Consider the following 15,181-nt stretch of genomic DNA (forward strand, 5'->3'; position numbering starts at 1 on the left):
CCTAAGGCACCCAGCAACAAAAGCAAACTGTTCATATGGTTTCTCTATGAATTAGAATTATTTTGATAGAATTGAATTAGCTCAATTATAATTTCAGTAAAAATTTTCATCATGGCTCTATGACAGCAAATTGTTTTAACTTTTTACCAAAGTACATCATGAGTCACCTCTATTGTACTTCTACAAGGTTACCATGAGTAATATTTTCCTCTATCTGGAAACACTCTGTTTCTTCAGTGTAAAAAAGCACATTATATCCTGGTCCATAATTTTTGTGAATTTAAAGCATTAAGAACTATGGATCTGATCCAAGCAGTATAATGTACTAGGAAAAGTATGGGTTCAGAATAGGATAGGTCTGGCATAGATACCAAACTCTCTTCTTAGCTACTTAAATTAATTGGACAAATAGAGCTTCAGTTTTCTCATCTATAAGCTGGGGACTACAATTCCTATCTCATAGAGCTGCTGCATGAATGAGGATGGGCCCTCCCTATTCTTTAGTTTCTGAAGCCTACTTCTCAAACTGAAACTGTGAATATCAGGAAAGAGCAATAATAGTGTTAATATAAATTAGCCCTTGTGTAACAATGGTATTTTAGACTATTATTAGATATATTTATGTTTTTTAATTCATAACTGAATTTGAAATTCTCTAAGTATTAAAGTGGACAATTTCCCTATATTATTCAATTAACGACAGACAAAAGTTATTTTCATACAAGCATATGCAGTTTTAAGTGTAGATATGCTTAATAATAATCTTCTAATAAGGAGAAAATTACTAATCCTCAGAGTCAAATTTATATGAATTTAGTTACATTCTCTTTTGTATAAGAATAAACAATCATCCCGCCCTGTTAAATCTCAGACAAAAAGACCACAATGAAATTGTCAAATTCACTTTCAAGTATATAGTTATCTCCCCATTACTGGGGGGCTTCGCTCTCCATAGTAAAAACTGTATATAACAGTGAAGCATAATATAAATTTGAATTATTATCATTAGTTTTAGATATGCTACAGATAAATACCTGTCAACTTTCTCATCCCATTCTAATAGAAAAAGCTAAAATGGCAAGAAAAGAACTACTAGTGATTCTAATTGCTCAAGCCTAGTGAAAAATATATTAGACATTATTTGTGTTTTAAATGCATTAAAAATCCTTTCCATAAATATTATTCATGAAGAAGTTAAAGATAATGAGTATTAATTTATCTAAGCTAATAATCTCTCATAACATTATAAGCTACATCTAAAGATGAATTTGCCAAATAAAATCAGTTTTTATTTTCATCAGTTGGAAATAGAAATTGGTATGATATTGACAGCAGTTATAAATAACCCTCTGAACCTGAAACAGATCAAAAACATCAACTCTGCATATAAAAATGTTATTCTAACTATACATATTTTCTATTTTTCTCTTTCAGATATTGTAAATTGAAAACCCCCAGGGAAATACATAATTCATAAGTAATAAAGTGAAAAGGAAAACAGGGATGATACATTCTTAAGTGTCTAGAATACACAAGCAAACATTTTCCACTGCAGTATTATGCTTTCTGGAATATTTGCTTTGATCTGCATTTCAAAACTCCAGTTCATTGAAATTTAAAGAAACTGCAGATCCTACACTTTATTTAAAATATAAAATTGTGGAACAATATTTAGTCTGGTGAAAACCAAATGCTTTTTTATATAAACTTTTTTAATCATTGTGGAATGCTACCCATATCACCCTTGTCTACAGATAACTTAAATGTAGCATTAAAGAAATAAACTCTAATTCAGTATCCCATCCTATCTTTTAAGTTTTTATCGTTTAAAAATAATGCTATCAGCTATTTTATTTAACATTTTGTTATCAAAAGCAGAAATGTGTGATAATACTAAATAATCTTGTTTGAATATAAATGCTAAATAATTTTTCAGCTGCATTAAAACAAATAGAGTCTTAAAAGAATATGAAACAAAACAAAATAAAACCTTAAACCTAAGACAGATGTTAATTCTGACTTCAAAAAATCAAATACGTTTTAGTTTTAAAAGTGACTAAATCATTTCAATTTTGACTTTGTATCAGAGGGTAGAATTTAGACACCATCATTCTTCTCTTAAAAACACTCAATTGGCCAGGCTTGGTGGCTCACGCCTGTAATCCCAGCACTTTGGGAGACAGCGGTGGATGGATCGCTTGAGCCCTGGAGTCCAAGAGCAGCCTGGGCAACTGTCAAAAACCTATCTGTACTAAAAATGCCAAAAATTAGCCTGGTGTAGTGGCACAAACCTGTAGTCCCAGCTAATCGGGAGGCTGAGGTGGGAGGATCACCTAAGCCTAGAAGGACAAGGTTGTAGTGACTCATAATTGTGCCACTGCACTCCAGCCTCAGTGATAGAGTGAGACTCTGTCTCAATAAATAAATAAATACATGAAACATTCAGTCTTATTCCCATTTAATGTTGGTTGACTACTAAAATAGTAGTATAATACAACCAATACAAAATTCTAATGAAAATTTTAAAAATTCTTTAAGAAACCCTAATAAAATTGTATTATACCGACTCTAGCAGAGTCCCACTTAAAAAAACAAACTCGAATAGAGTTATTTATATAGGCTGATCATCATCCTTAGCTTTTGATTAGCTTCCATATGTGTTATTTATCTTTTTTATTTTTGAAACAGAGTCTCGCTCACTCGCCCAGGCTGGAGTGCAATGGTGTGATCTTGGCTCACTGCAACCTCCGCCTCCCGGGTTCAAGCTATTCTCCCACCTCAGCCTCCCGAGTAGCTGGGATTACAGGCATGAGCCACCACGCCCAACCCGTATGTGTTATTTGTCAATCTTCAATTCCATACGGTGATCTAAGTACACATTTGTAGTGTGTGTGTGTGAGTGTGTGTGTGTGTACACCTACCTATACACATATACAAATGTAAATATATGTTGAATTCATGTTTATAAACAAGTTTTTTACCATGTGAAATATGTACTTTTTCAAGTAAAAAATAAATACTATATCATATCTGACTCTAGCAGAGCTGATAACATAGTGTGGGCAGACACCAAGCAGAAATCATTTTAAGAGTTTAAAAAATCAGTTTGTTTTACTCTACCCCAAAGAATTTCATATCCAGAAACTTACTATTAAATTATTAAACTTATCTATGTGTGTAATGGATGCTCCGTTAGATATTTCAATTGTCTAAACAGGTAGCTGCCAATCTGGAGAGATGAAAGTAGGTAAGTTGTACTTACTGAACAGCTAAGTTGTATTTAAAAGGTGGGGAAAAGGGGAATGTCTTGGTAGCTTTATCTCACCAGTAGAAACAATACAGTAGGTAGTTACAGGCAGCTTCTAGAAGGGGAAAAGAGACCCAATAGGTACTTGTAGAACTCCAATGATAAGCAAATTGAAGCCTGTGTAGATTTGGATATGGATGTGAATATATGTTATAATGAGGAAAAAATTCATCATGGAGAAAGTATTATTATTACAGCTTTCACACAGATTAATTTCAGAGATTAATAGGAACCTCTATGAATTTCCATATCTCATTAATCTCACAGCCACTGTGTTATCCACACTTAGACCTCTCTGTTCCTTCTTTAATAATCATATCATATTTCTAAACAGGGAAGGGTCCCTAGAGGAAATTACATTTAAATGGTCCAACTCTGTGTATATCTAGTATCCTCTGCTTGAGTCTATCATAGTACTTAACATGTTAACACTCTAACTTTTGTAAGTATAATTGTACTTGTTGATCTCTTCCATTTGCTTTAATAGTCAACAACTTGCATAAGGTTTATTGATGACACACATGCACGAATGAGGTCAAATTTAGTTACTTTCCACTAAAAATATAAAATTGATTGGTTTTCAACATATTTATCATTATTTCATTCATTTAATGATTCTTGATTTGGTGCTACTAGTGCTAATTGGTGATATAAAAGTGATTTACAAGCAATTCATTTAATTAACTTAAGAACCCCATGGGGTAGAAGATATCCATATCCCAATTTAACTTATTTAAACTTTAGAAATATCACTGGATAGAGGCTAGTGATATTCCCATTTTATAAATGAAGAACTTAAAGCCAAAAAAAAAAAGGTAATGTTCCTAAAATCATCCATCAAGTAAGTGGTAGTGCTTGTTTCTGAACCCGGGAGTTTGGCTCTAGAGTCGATAACCTTAACTAGTAACCATAATAAGTTACTTCTTATTCTGATTTAAAAATTACCTACTAAAATAGATCTTTCTTAGTTGAGTTGAAAGGCTCATTAAATTGCCATAAACGGCATTTTGAAGATGATTTATCTGCCCATCCTCACCTCATGAAGACCAAGTAGCACTTTCATTGAGATTACATATCACAAGTCAAGACTAATTAAAGCTATGAAAAAAACTACACATTATATTCACATCGTAAGTACTCTCCATAAAACAAGCAGTCAGAATGGAATGTGCCCATGCAGCCCACTTCTGATGCTTATCATTCTGCTTTACCAAAAGGATTTGGAAATTATTCTGTCCTTTTGCACGGTAAACTCACATTTATTTAAAAGACAAAAATACAGAAGTTTGTATGCCAAATCAGGTGGTATGTCAGAAGGTTTTATTTTTAATATTAGCTGAAGGAAATCTCCAGCATCGTGCTTTTTATTTCATCTGCAGAAAGGTCAAAATAATTACTGGAAAATATGAAATAACAAGAAAAAATCTCTGGCAAATTTTAGAGTGACATTAAGGCAAGGTATTTTTTCCTTCCAGGCTCTGACTCTGGACAGTTATGAGTTTATCATATCTAAGGAGAATATTCCTAAGTAATGGTACAGATGTAGAGCTGATCCTGCTTCAACCGGGGCCCTTTTCCTAAGCTGATGAGATAATGGGCAGAACTGATCATCTCCTGCTTGAAATCTACCAAAATTTGATAACTTTTATCTAGTTACTAAATAAGTGATCTTTAAATTCTTCAGTGAAAGTTTAAATAATCTCTTTAAAACAGAAAATATTTGGTACGTATGCTTTGCATATCAAAGATGCTGCGGCATCTCTGTTAAAAGGAATAACCAAAATTCTTCCTGAATGGATTGTGAATCCCAGTTGTGATGGCTTTGCACGTATGTTTCTATCTCTGAGATAATTAATATATTTATGATAAAAGGCATTTGAATAAATTTTAAAATATCATATAGAAGGACTTAACTAATACTCACCACACATACGAGTGCTATATGTATGATGTGCCGTTTTGATTAATCACTCCACATTTAACTATTACTGGATAATGACACTCAAAAATCTCTACCGTAAGAAATATATATATATAAAGCAACTAAGTCACCTAAAGGGCAAGTCTTTTATTCTCACTTTTTGCCCAAATTTGTATCAAGTATAGCCTCGGATCCTATAATAAACTCCACCTATGAATAGTATCCCAGTCAACAAAATGCTTTATTGCATTTCTCAAGCCTGTTGTTTGCACACAGACTTAATGATAGTGACCAAGCTTCAGTGTTACAGTAGCCATATCTTTTTTCACTGAGTTTTATTGTTTTGTGTTTCAGCCTGTATGACTCACGAAGAGAACAATTTGTTTGGTCAAAGAATCACTGTATGCTGGTGCCAGCATACTTTTTAAAGTGAAATGCCAGGAAAATAAGTGTAACTGCAAGCGTTTTAGGGAACTATCCAGACTAGGAAAAACACTGGCTGGATCATTAGTGGCATTTCATTCAGAGTGGAAATATTTTTTTCATCCAAAGTGCATAAGAAAGAAACAAATCTTCTGATCAAGTGGTTTATTTTCCATATACCTATCAGTTAGGATAACTTTCCTCTAAGACAAAATAATATACTGCTTGGACTATTAGAAAAAATACAAACCTATTTATAAACTAAAATGTCAAAAATCCTAGCTAATAAATAATTTTGTTTTAGAAATTCTCACTTTTTAAATGACTCAAAAGATCTCACTCACCATAGGACCAGGTGGTCCATCTTGGCCTGCAGCTCCAGGGAGACCTTGTTCTCCCTAGAGAAAATAAAAATGATTGATTTTTTAAATTAATAAAAGAATACATATTTATTTATTTTAAATTTTAGAAATACAATAAGAAAACAAAGGAAATATCACCCTTAAGTTCCGCCACATGGAGGACATCTACAAATATTGTAAATAATTTTGTGTCTTTACTATGTGTATATGTCTATATTCAAATACACACATATATATATACACATAGGTATATATATAAACATTTCACATCATTAAAATTTTAAAATTTAGTTTTCTGTTTTCTCTTTATAAGTTAGTGCTTCACCATGAACTTATTAAATAAATGATATACTTAAATATTTGAAGAGTATCTTTTTTACATTATATTTACAGAATTCCCACAAAATTATCCATACGATAACTTATGAAATAATGCTAACATAGGCACCTTCACTCATAATTTTTTTAAAATAAAAATGTTATTTTCAAAATGGCATCTTTTTAACACAGATGCTCACCACAGGACCAGGGATGCCCCGAAGACCTTCTGGACCAGGCTTTCCTGCAGGTCCCTGAGGACCAACTGGGCCGGTTTTTCCAGGAGGACCTTCTGCACCTGCTTCCCCCTGTTAGGAAGTAAAATATGGGAACACATTAATGATGAGAAAATACCTTTATTATTTTATTAAATGTACTGAAAAAAGTTGATCAGTTTATGCATGAAATTTTCAAATATAATACCTATTATATATATGTTATGTATATATTATTATTTTTTTACCTTAGCGCCTTTTTCACCTTGTCTTCCCTCTGCACCTGCAGCTCCAGGAGGACCCTATAGACATAAGATTTATTGTAAAATATATATCACATATAAAAGTAATGTTAATGAGCACTTGTTTACAAACACTAAACTTTAGTTTGTAACCGATGAATAAATTGTAGTTTTCTATCACTGTTGGTTTAAAACATAATAATGAAAATCAAAACCGATTTTACGTACAAATTTCCTCTTAGAATACTGAAAAACAGCACAGATTGAGTATACTAGATAATCACTTCACATCAATATAAGAAAGCAGTAAAAATAAAGTTTTTAAAGAAATGCTGATGAATTAAAACCGCCACCTTGAGTGTGTTAAATACTGATATATCATTTATGTTTATTATTAGAAATTAATTTAATGTATCTACTTGTATTCTACTTGTATTCTCATATGTGTTTTAAGAATGGCCCCTTTCTTAATCTTAGAATATGTATATGCTCATGCATTCTTACAGGATCACATAACAACTAAAGAAACACAATATTTTAAATTATGATGGTCAACAGACACAGTATTTTCATTTTTGAGAACTATGCAATTCACGTAAATAATTAAAATGAAAGCAAATATCACTTTTTAAATCTTAATATTAGAAGTAAAATTGAAAAAAAATTACACTTTAGATGCCATCCAAAAGCATAAGTACAGAACAACTGAAAAAGAAACTTAATGATCTCCAAGAAACTGCTTTTCATTTTTTTTCCTTAGACTCTCTTGTTTTTCCATTCATTTACTTTAATTTTCATAATAAATTGTGCTCAAAATCATTAACTGAGATTGGGGTTTGTGGTTGCAGAGAGTAGTCATGGTGGTGTTAATTGGTGAGAATAAGGCGAGGCAGGAGGGTGACTTTTCCTTTTCAGATGCCATATTAATATTTTAATGGTGAATATATCCCAGCCTTTTATATCGTATTTTAAACTGAGTATCAATAGTGGTGGATGATGAGACGTTGCTTGGAGGGTACAACGTGCATTGCTTCAGTGAGGGATGCACTGAAGGCCCAGACTTCATCACAATGTAATATCAGTATAGCAAAATTGCATGTGTAACCCATGAATTTATACACAAAGTAAAGATGAATAAAATGACTATCAAGCACTTCAATTCCATGAACTTATTTTATCTCAGAAAGAGTCAATGATGACATCATTAGTAATGATTTTCTCAATATCATTCCTATAACTTTATCTATTATTAGACATTCATTGTACCTCAACCCAAAGATAAAAAATGTATAAATTCTAAGGGTAATCTCTTGAGGTGGAATCAATATGCTAATAATAATGTATACATTAAAACTTCAAAGGACATCTTTCAAATTTCATATTTATGCAAAAGGAATTCTGTACTGAGCCATGAATTTCAAATTTATTCTATTGTTAAAATGTTGAGCCAGAAATTATTTTGGTGTGATCTTTAAAATAATAACATACGCAAAGTAGATACAACAATAATAATGATTATTATTTTGGAAATAGAAATAATGATATTCAATGAAATAATAGCTTTTCCTTATTCAATGACAGTTTTTCCTTAAACTAGTAACATAATGATATGTGGGCTTAACCCGAAAAGATTGCATTTACAAACATGAAGTTTATAGTAGAAAAGATTTGTCAATACATGGCTTTTAAAAAAGGAAGCCATCTATTGTCTAAAATCGGAAGGAAAATATCACCTTTACTTCAAAGGAGAAAGAAAATCAGAATTAGAAGAGCCTAGAGAATTTTAACATAACTAAATGACGATACAGCAACTAAATTGTGATTAAAATAAAGGGCTTCTTGTCCCTAAATAATTTCTTCCCTCTGTGAACAAATATCTGTCATAGTAAAAATTTTTTATTAAATGACTTTGTTCTGTTCTTTTTCTCATTTTTCCCAATTTTATTTATTCCTTATATGTTTTCCAGATGACAAAAAAATAAGAAAAATGAGGATGAAAGCAGATATACTTTTCCTGAGAGAGTAGTAAGTCAAATGGGACCTAATAGAAGGTGTTAAGGTCATGAGGGCTCATGAATTGATTAATAATAAATATAAAAGAGCTGAAGCGGCCAGGCACAGCAGCTCATTCCTGTAATCCAAGCACATTGGGAGACCAAGGCAGGCGGATCGCCTGAGGTCAGGAGTTCGAGACCAGCTGGGCCAACATAGTGAAACCCGTGTCTACTAAAAATACAAAAGCTGGGCGTGGTGGTGGGCACCTGTAATCCCAGCTACTCAGGAGGCTGAGGCAGGAGAATCGCTTGAACCCAGGAGGCAGAAGTTGCAGTGAGCCGAGATTGTACCATTGCGCTCCAGCCTGGGAAACAAAAGCAAAACTCCGTCTCAAAAAAAAAAAAAAAAAAAAAAAAAAACAAGGCTGAGGCTGTGAATTTGATGTCAAAATGTGGCCACTCAATCTTGGATGTCCCATCCTTCAGCCAATAAATCGGTGCTTATTATACATTAGAGAGTCTGTGTTATTCTGTTACAGTAGTACAAAACAAAGACAATGCCTACGGACAAATTCTTGTCCCAATAATTCATTCCTCATATGTTTGCATAAACGAAGGGGCAGAAACTTAATCTGGTGAGCTCTTGCTGCACTTCCGTGAAGTAATGAATGTTCTTATTGAAAAATACCTCATAAAAACATAACACACTAAAATAGGGCCTAGTTAATTCTCCACCAGTAGTTATTGTTATAACAAATTTTTCTACTCATGAGAACTATTCTTCATATAAAGCATCTAATATAATCTTCTTTCCACCATTCAAGTTTTATGGTATGATTCTGTAATTTAATCATTTTTCCACTCATGTCACAAACATTTAAATATCCCTTATATTCCAGAGTGTACTATGCATATAAATAACAAGTAAAATCAAATCACTAAGAAATTCTCAGAATTTAGTCACAAACACAGATACAAAAATTAACAAACAGAACACTGTAAAATAAACAAAGATGAGATCAGTGTACAAAATAGGTACAATGATCCAGTTTGGCAGTATAGAGGATTTTCCTAAAAACCTAGTCTCTGATCTGAATCTTACAGTGTGAGTTGATGAGAGAGGGATGGCTTCTTCTAACACTTTACCTTCTGATCACTCACATGCATGCTTAAAGGAATAAGAATGGAAATTACATGATAGTCTTTATGGACCTGTAAAGAGTTCACTTAGGCCAGTAGCTAAGCATCTATGCATTTGTCTTGCTATGAGGCAGAATATTAGGGTGCATGATTATGTGCTGACTTCAGAGTTAGGGAAGAAAAAAGAGAATTGGAGAAAGGCAGAGACTTGGCATATGGAGATCTTGATTTTTTAATATTAGCAAAATAAACTGCCAAATTTAGTATACAATTTGCTATGTGGATAAACTGACATTTTTGAACATGTTAAATGAACAAGAATTTTTGTTTCCCCACATTAAACAATTTGAACAATTTCCCAAAAGTATTAAAAACATTAATATTTAAAAAGTTTGAAAATAAATTTGATTCAAAATTTTCAGAACCTTTAATACTCCTCTTGAACTATGAATCTCCTAGAGGGTATACAATATCTACGGTGGTTCTCAAATTAAATGCAGACCTTGTTTTCATAATGACCTTACTTGGAAGGCACAGTTTTGTACCACACAGAAATTTTAAGTGGATTTATAATTTATTTTATTATTACAATGTACTTTCTATCTATACATTTATATTAGAATTTTTCAAAGGATTTTGTAAAAGAAAATGTCTGAATTTGAAATTTCAATTAATACTATATATATTATAATACTTTATATGTGTTTGCATATATATATACACACACAGTACATGCATATACAAGGTACACATATATATACTATATTATATATATGATGTGTGTGTGCATAATAAGTTAAAACTTCATCTGTCATTATAACCAGTTAATAACAGCAGTTACCATTTTAATTTTTTACTGTGAACTTCCCTTTGGCAATATGAGCTGAATTCGAATTTCCATTTAATATGTGCATTTTCAGGTTATAATGCTTAAATTATTTTGGTCAGCTCTAGATTTCTTTTTCAGTAAAAGGACATGGAACTAGCTAAAATGATAACTTTAGTATTAAAAGTCCATGGCTTATTGAAACAAGCTGTACAAATCTTCCAGTACCTTAAGGAAATATACATTCATTCTCAAGTATTACAAATGCATGACAGAAAGTACATGTACGTGAATGATAATGTAATTCTCCTACTTGTTTAATAACCATTAGAATTTTCTTTCTCAGTATCACTGCCACTTAGAACATTGTGATCAATATTCTGTTAGGAAGTTTTATTATCATTCATGCATAAGGTTCAATCACAGAAAAAAAGTGGTAATACTTTTGAACACATTTCTTGTCATTGCTACTTCTGCCATAAGATATTATAGAAAAAAATTGTGACTTTTTTATTGTTTCTACAGTGGGAAAGTAAGGATCTGAGAAACGTTAATTTCCACAAAATATATACAAAGTTAATTTAAGATGAACATTTCTAGATGGACTAAAGGGAAACAGATTGTAAGGCAAATCTGTATTCAACCAAACCACAAGCCTGTAGAACAGATATTACCTTACTGCATAGAAATATGTTCTTGCTATTTTCACAAAAGTGGTATTAAATTGATTGCTGCATCAGATATTGCTGTCTGCTGACTGAACCCAAAGGTTTGTGGTGACAGTGTTCTCAAATCAGTTTCAATTCATAGAATTCACTCTGCATTATCCCCCTCTATGATTAGATGTTTGTGTTCACCTGTGGTATAGACAAAGTGACAAAGTGACCTCACATACGTACAGTGTATAAACGGAGTGATCTCACTTATGTACAGTGCTTTCTTCTTTTCGACACAGGGTCTCACTCAGTTGCTCAGGCTGGACAGCAGTGGTGCTATCTTGGCTCACTGCAGCCTCGAACTCCTGGGCTCAAGCTATTCTCCCACCTCAGCCTCAGAGTACCTAGGACTACAGGCTCATGTCATCACACCTGACTAATTTTTGTATTTTTTTGTAGAGACAGGGTTTTACCATGTTGCCCAGGCTGATCTCCTACTCCCGAGCTCAAGTGATCCTCTTGCCTCAGCCTCTCAAAGTGCTAGGATCATGGGCGTGACCAAATACCTCTTTCTCAGTTGACTCATAGTTTAATAACTTTATTATTTCTTTTTTTTTTTTTTTTTTGAGACGGAGTCTCACTCTGTCGCCTAGGCTGGAGTGCAGTGGTGCAATCTCGGCTCACTGCAAGCTCCACCTCCCGGGTTCACGCCATTCTCCTGCCTCAGCCTCTCCTAGTAGCTGGGACTACAGGCGCCCGCCACCACGCCCGGCTAATTTTTTGTATTTTTAGTAGAGACGGGGTTTCACCGTGGTCTCGATCTCCTGACCTCGTGATCCGCCCGCCTCGGCCTCCCAAAGTGCTGGGATTACAAGTGTGAACCACCGCGCTCGGCCTAATAACTTTATTATTTCTTAAACTGATCTTAAATCTCTACTGTTTGACAAATCCATTTTATTAAAAAAATACACGAAGTTGTCATGAATTTAAATGCTTCTATTTTTGGTACTTGTTCTCATAGGAAATTCTTTACCATATATGTCACATGAATTTGCACCAAGGGATAACCAATTTATATTAGTATTACAAATATAAATTTCTTTAAAATCACAATATACTATACTCTGAAAGTGCAGTTAATTAATATTCTATATCCTTTTTGTATGTGTATCACCCAGTTAGTTCAGTATTGGTCACTGCTGAACTCAAACAACAAAGCAAAATCAACAATAAACAAAACTAACTTTACCATGAATTTATTGCTAACGAGCTATCATTTCATGTATACAACTAGGATATTAGAAGAAAATATTTTACTCCTTATCTTTATATTTTAATAATAGGTTTATTTAGTTTATAAATAACACTACATTTTGAAACCCTTATTCAATGCTTAATAATAACATCCACTGTTTGAGACTCTGATAACTTCAGGCATTAGGCTTTGTGCTTTAAATACACATTTTCTTAATTTAATTTAGTCCTCACTTCAGTATTGTAAATTAGTTACTATGCCCACTTTTTAAATGAGAAAACTGAGACTCAAATAAATTAACTTATCCCAAGTCACATTTTTAGGTAGCAAGGATTTGAAACAAGTTCTGTCTCATTCTGATGCAAAAGCATTCTGGTCTCTACTTTTCAGTGAAATTAAGATAAAAGGAGTGTCAGTTTATAGGTTGCAGATAATGTTAGTAAGTAATTTGGGCTTCAATTTTTGGGTTTACTTTTTGTTTTCTTGAGAGAGGGGCTCCCTCTGTTGTTCAGATTGGAGTACAGTAGAGCAATCATGACTTACTGCAGCCTGGACCTCCTGGGCTCATGCAACCCTCCCACCTTAGCCTCCCAAGTAGCTGGCACTACAGGCACGTGCCGCCACACCTGGGTAATTTTTTAAAGTTTTTGTGAAGATGAGGGTCTCACTGTGTTGTCTCAAAGTCCTGGGCTTAAGCAATACTCCTGCCTAAGTTTCTGAAAGTGCTGGGATTACAGGTGTCAGCCACTGCCCTTGACCTGTGTTTCCATTTTTTTCTTTTTCCTTTTTTTTTTTTTTTTTCAAGCTAAGCCACCTATTTGTTTATGTTGAGGTAGAGTTATTGACTAAATTAACTAGTGTTGTAGGCTGTAAATTAATGGTGCAAGCATTAATTGCTAGTGTTAAATCAGAACAAATCGTAGTTTTGGTAATAAGATTGTTGACATAAGAGTAATTTTTCACACCATTAAAATATATTTTAATCTGGTGAAGAAAATAGATTATTATGTAAAACAGAAAGGAGCAATTAAGCATGCCAGTTTATCCAAACCTAATATAGAAAACAATTTAACATATTGTGTTAAATGGTTTTCAGTTTCAATTTATTGTTGCCATATTTTAAAAGAGAAAACCCTGCATATTATGCTCGATGGGGTTGACCTAAGGTTGATTTTTCTATTATATGAAAATGAATGTGAATAGCTTTGTAAGCAATGCATAGTCACCACCGTTCTCATGTTATTATTAATTCATGAATACAAAGGCTTCTAATTTTGTTTACAAAGTGACTAGAATGGATTAAATAGCTCATCATCTTTCTATAAATTGTAATTTAAAAAGAGAGGATAGAACAGTGCTAAAATTTTTATGAGGTTATTTTAAAATAATTCATCAAAAATCAAAGGGAACTCAACTAATGTGCTTTCTCATAATGTTAAAGAACATATGCTAGAATGACTCAATATTATATTATTTTAGGCTTTCAACCTAAATGCACTACATAATACAGTATCATTAACTTAGAAGCTTCCTACATACCACTTGTAACAATTGCAATCCACTTTTTTTCCACAGAAGTAATTACCATCCTAAATTTTTGTTAATCATTGGCCTATGTTTCTTTATCATGTTTACCACTTATGTTTAAATGCTAAACATATCTGTAACAATTTTTCATACTATATAAATGAAATAATGTAATATATATTTTCCAGTTCAATATTATATACACATACATACATAAGACATATGTATACACATACACATATTTATTCTGCTTAATGTTTAATATTAGATTTTGAGATTCATCTATGTTATGCATGCATCTGTAGTGCATTCACTTTTATGATCATACAAAATTTTAGTTTATTAATATACTTCAATTAACTTATATTGTCTATAGTTATTATTAACAAGGATAACAAAACATTATTCCTTGAGTCTTTTGGTGAATATGTGCAAAATGTCATCTAGGATATGTGCTTAGAAATGGAATTACCACCAGACAACAGAAAAAGTTCCTGTTAGATTCTATTAGGTAACATAGAACTATTTCCCTAAAGTGGCAGTACCCAGTAACTCACAACAGCTGTGCATAATAATCTTCACTGCTTTTTGAAAACATTCTTCCCAATACTTGGTTTGTCAGAGTATATTTTTGTTAATTGGTGTATGCGATATAGTATCTCAATGTAATTTCTAGTACACACTTTCCTGATTTCTACAAATATTTTTTCTTGTTTCATGGGGTATTTGTGTCAAATACTTTTTCATGCCTTTGGCATATTTTTTTCTATTGTTTTTTCTTGCTATTATAATTTGTAAGAAATACTTAGATATTCCAACAAATTATTCTATGCATGTTTCCTGTATGTTACAAATATTTTCTCCTAATCAGATCTTTTTGTTCCAATGTCTTCTAAGCATTTTTGGATAAATAGGAAATTTTAATGGTCATATATTTCATACATCAATCTATTCCTTTCTGATTACACCTGTGTGATTAGAATTTATGACTGGAG

At 32.6% G+C, this 15,181-nt stretch overlaps 1 protein-coding gene across 5 annotated transcripts in view; it reads right to left on the minus strand.

Annotated features, from left to right (window-relative positions):
* COL11A1 (collagen type XI alpha 1 chain) overlaps nucleotides 1-15,181 on the minus strand; it is a 223,552-nt gene that overhangs the window by 16,911 nt on the left and 191,460 nt on the right. For all 5 annotated transcript variants that reach the window (XM_063624370.1, XM_063624368.1, XM_063624371.1 and 2 more), the window contains 3 exons: nucleotides 6,795-6,848; nucleotides 6,532-6,639; nucleotides 5,996-6,049 (listed from right to left, as the gene is read on the minus strand). In XM_063624370.1, the coding sequence (XP_063480440.1) occupies nucleotides 5,996-6,049; nucleotides 6,532-6,639; nucleotides 6,795-6,848 (216 nt within the window). The remainder of the gene's footprint in view (nucleotides 1-5,995; nucleotides 6,050-6,531; nucleotides 6,640-6,794; nucleotides 6,849-15,181) is intronic.

This window comes from Symphalangus syndactylus, chromosome 12, assembly GCF_028878055.3.
Source record: "Symphalangus syndactylus isolate Jambi chromosome 12, NHGRI_mSymSyn1-v2.1_pri, whole genome shotgun sequence".
Lineage (NCBI taxonomy): Eukaryota > Metazoa > Chordata > Mammalia > Primates > Hylobatidae > Symphalangus > Symphalangus syndactylus.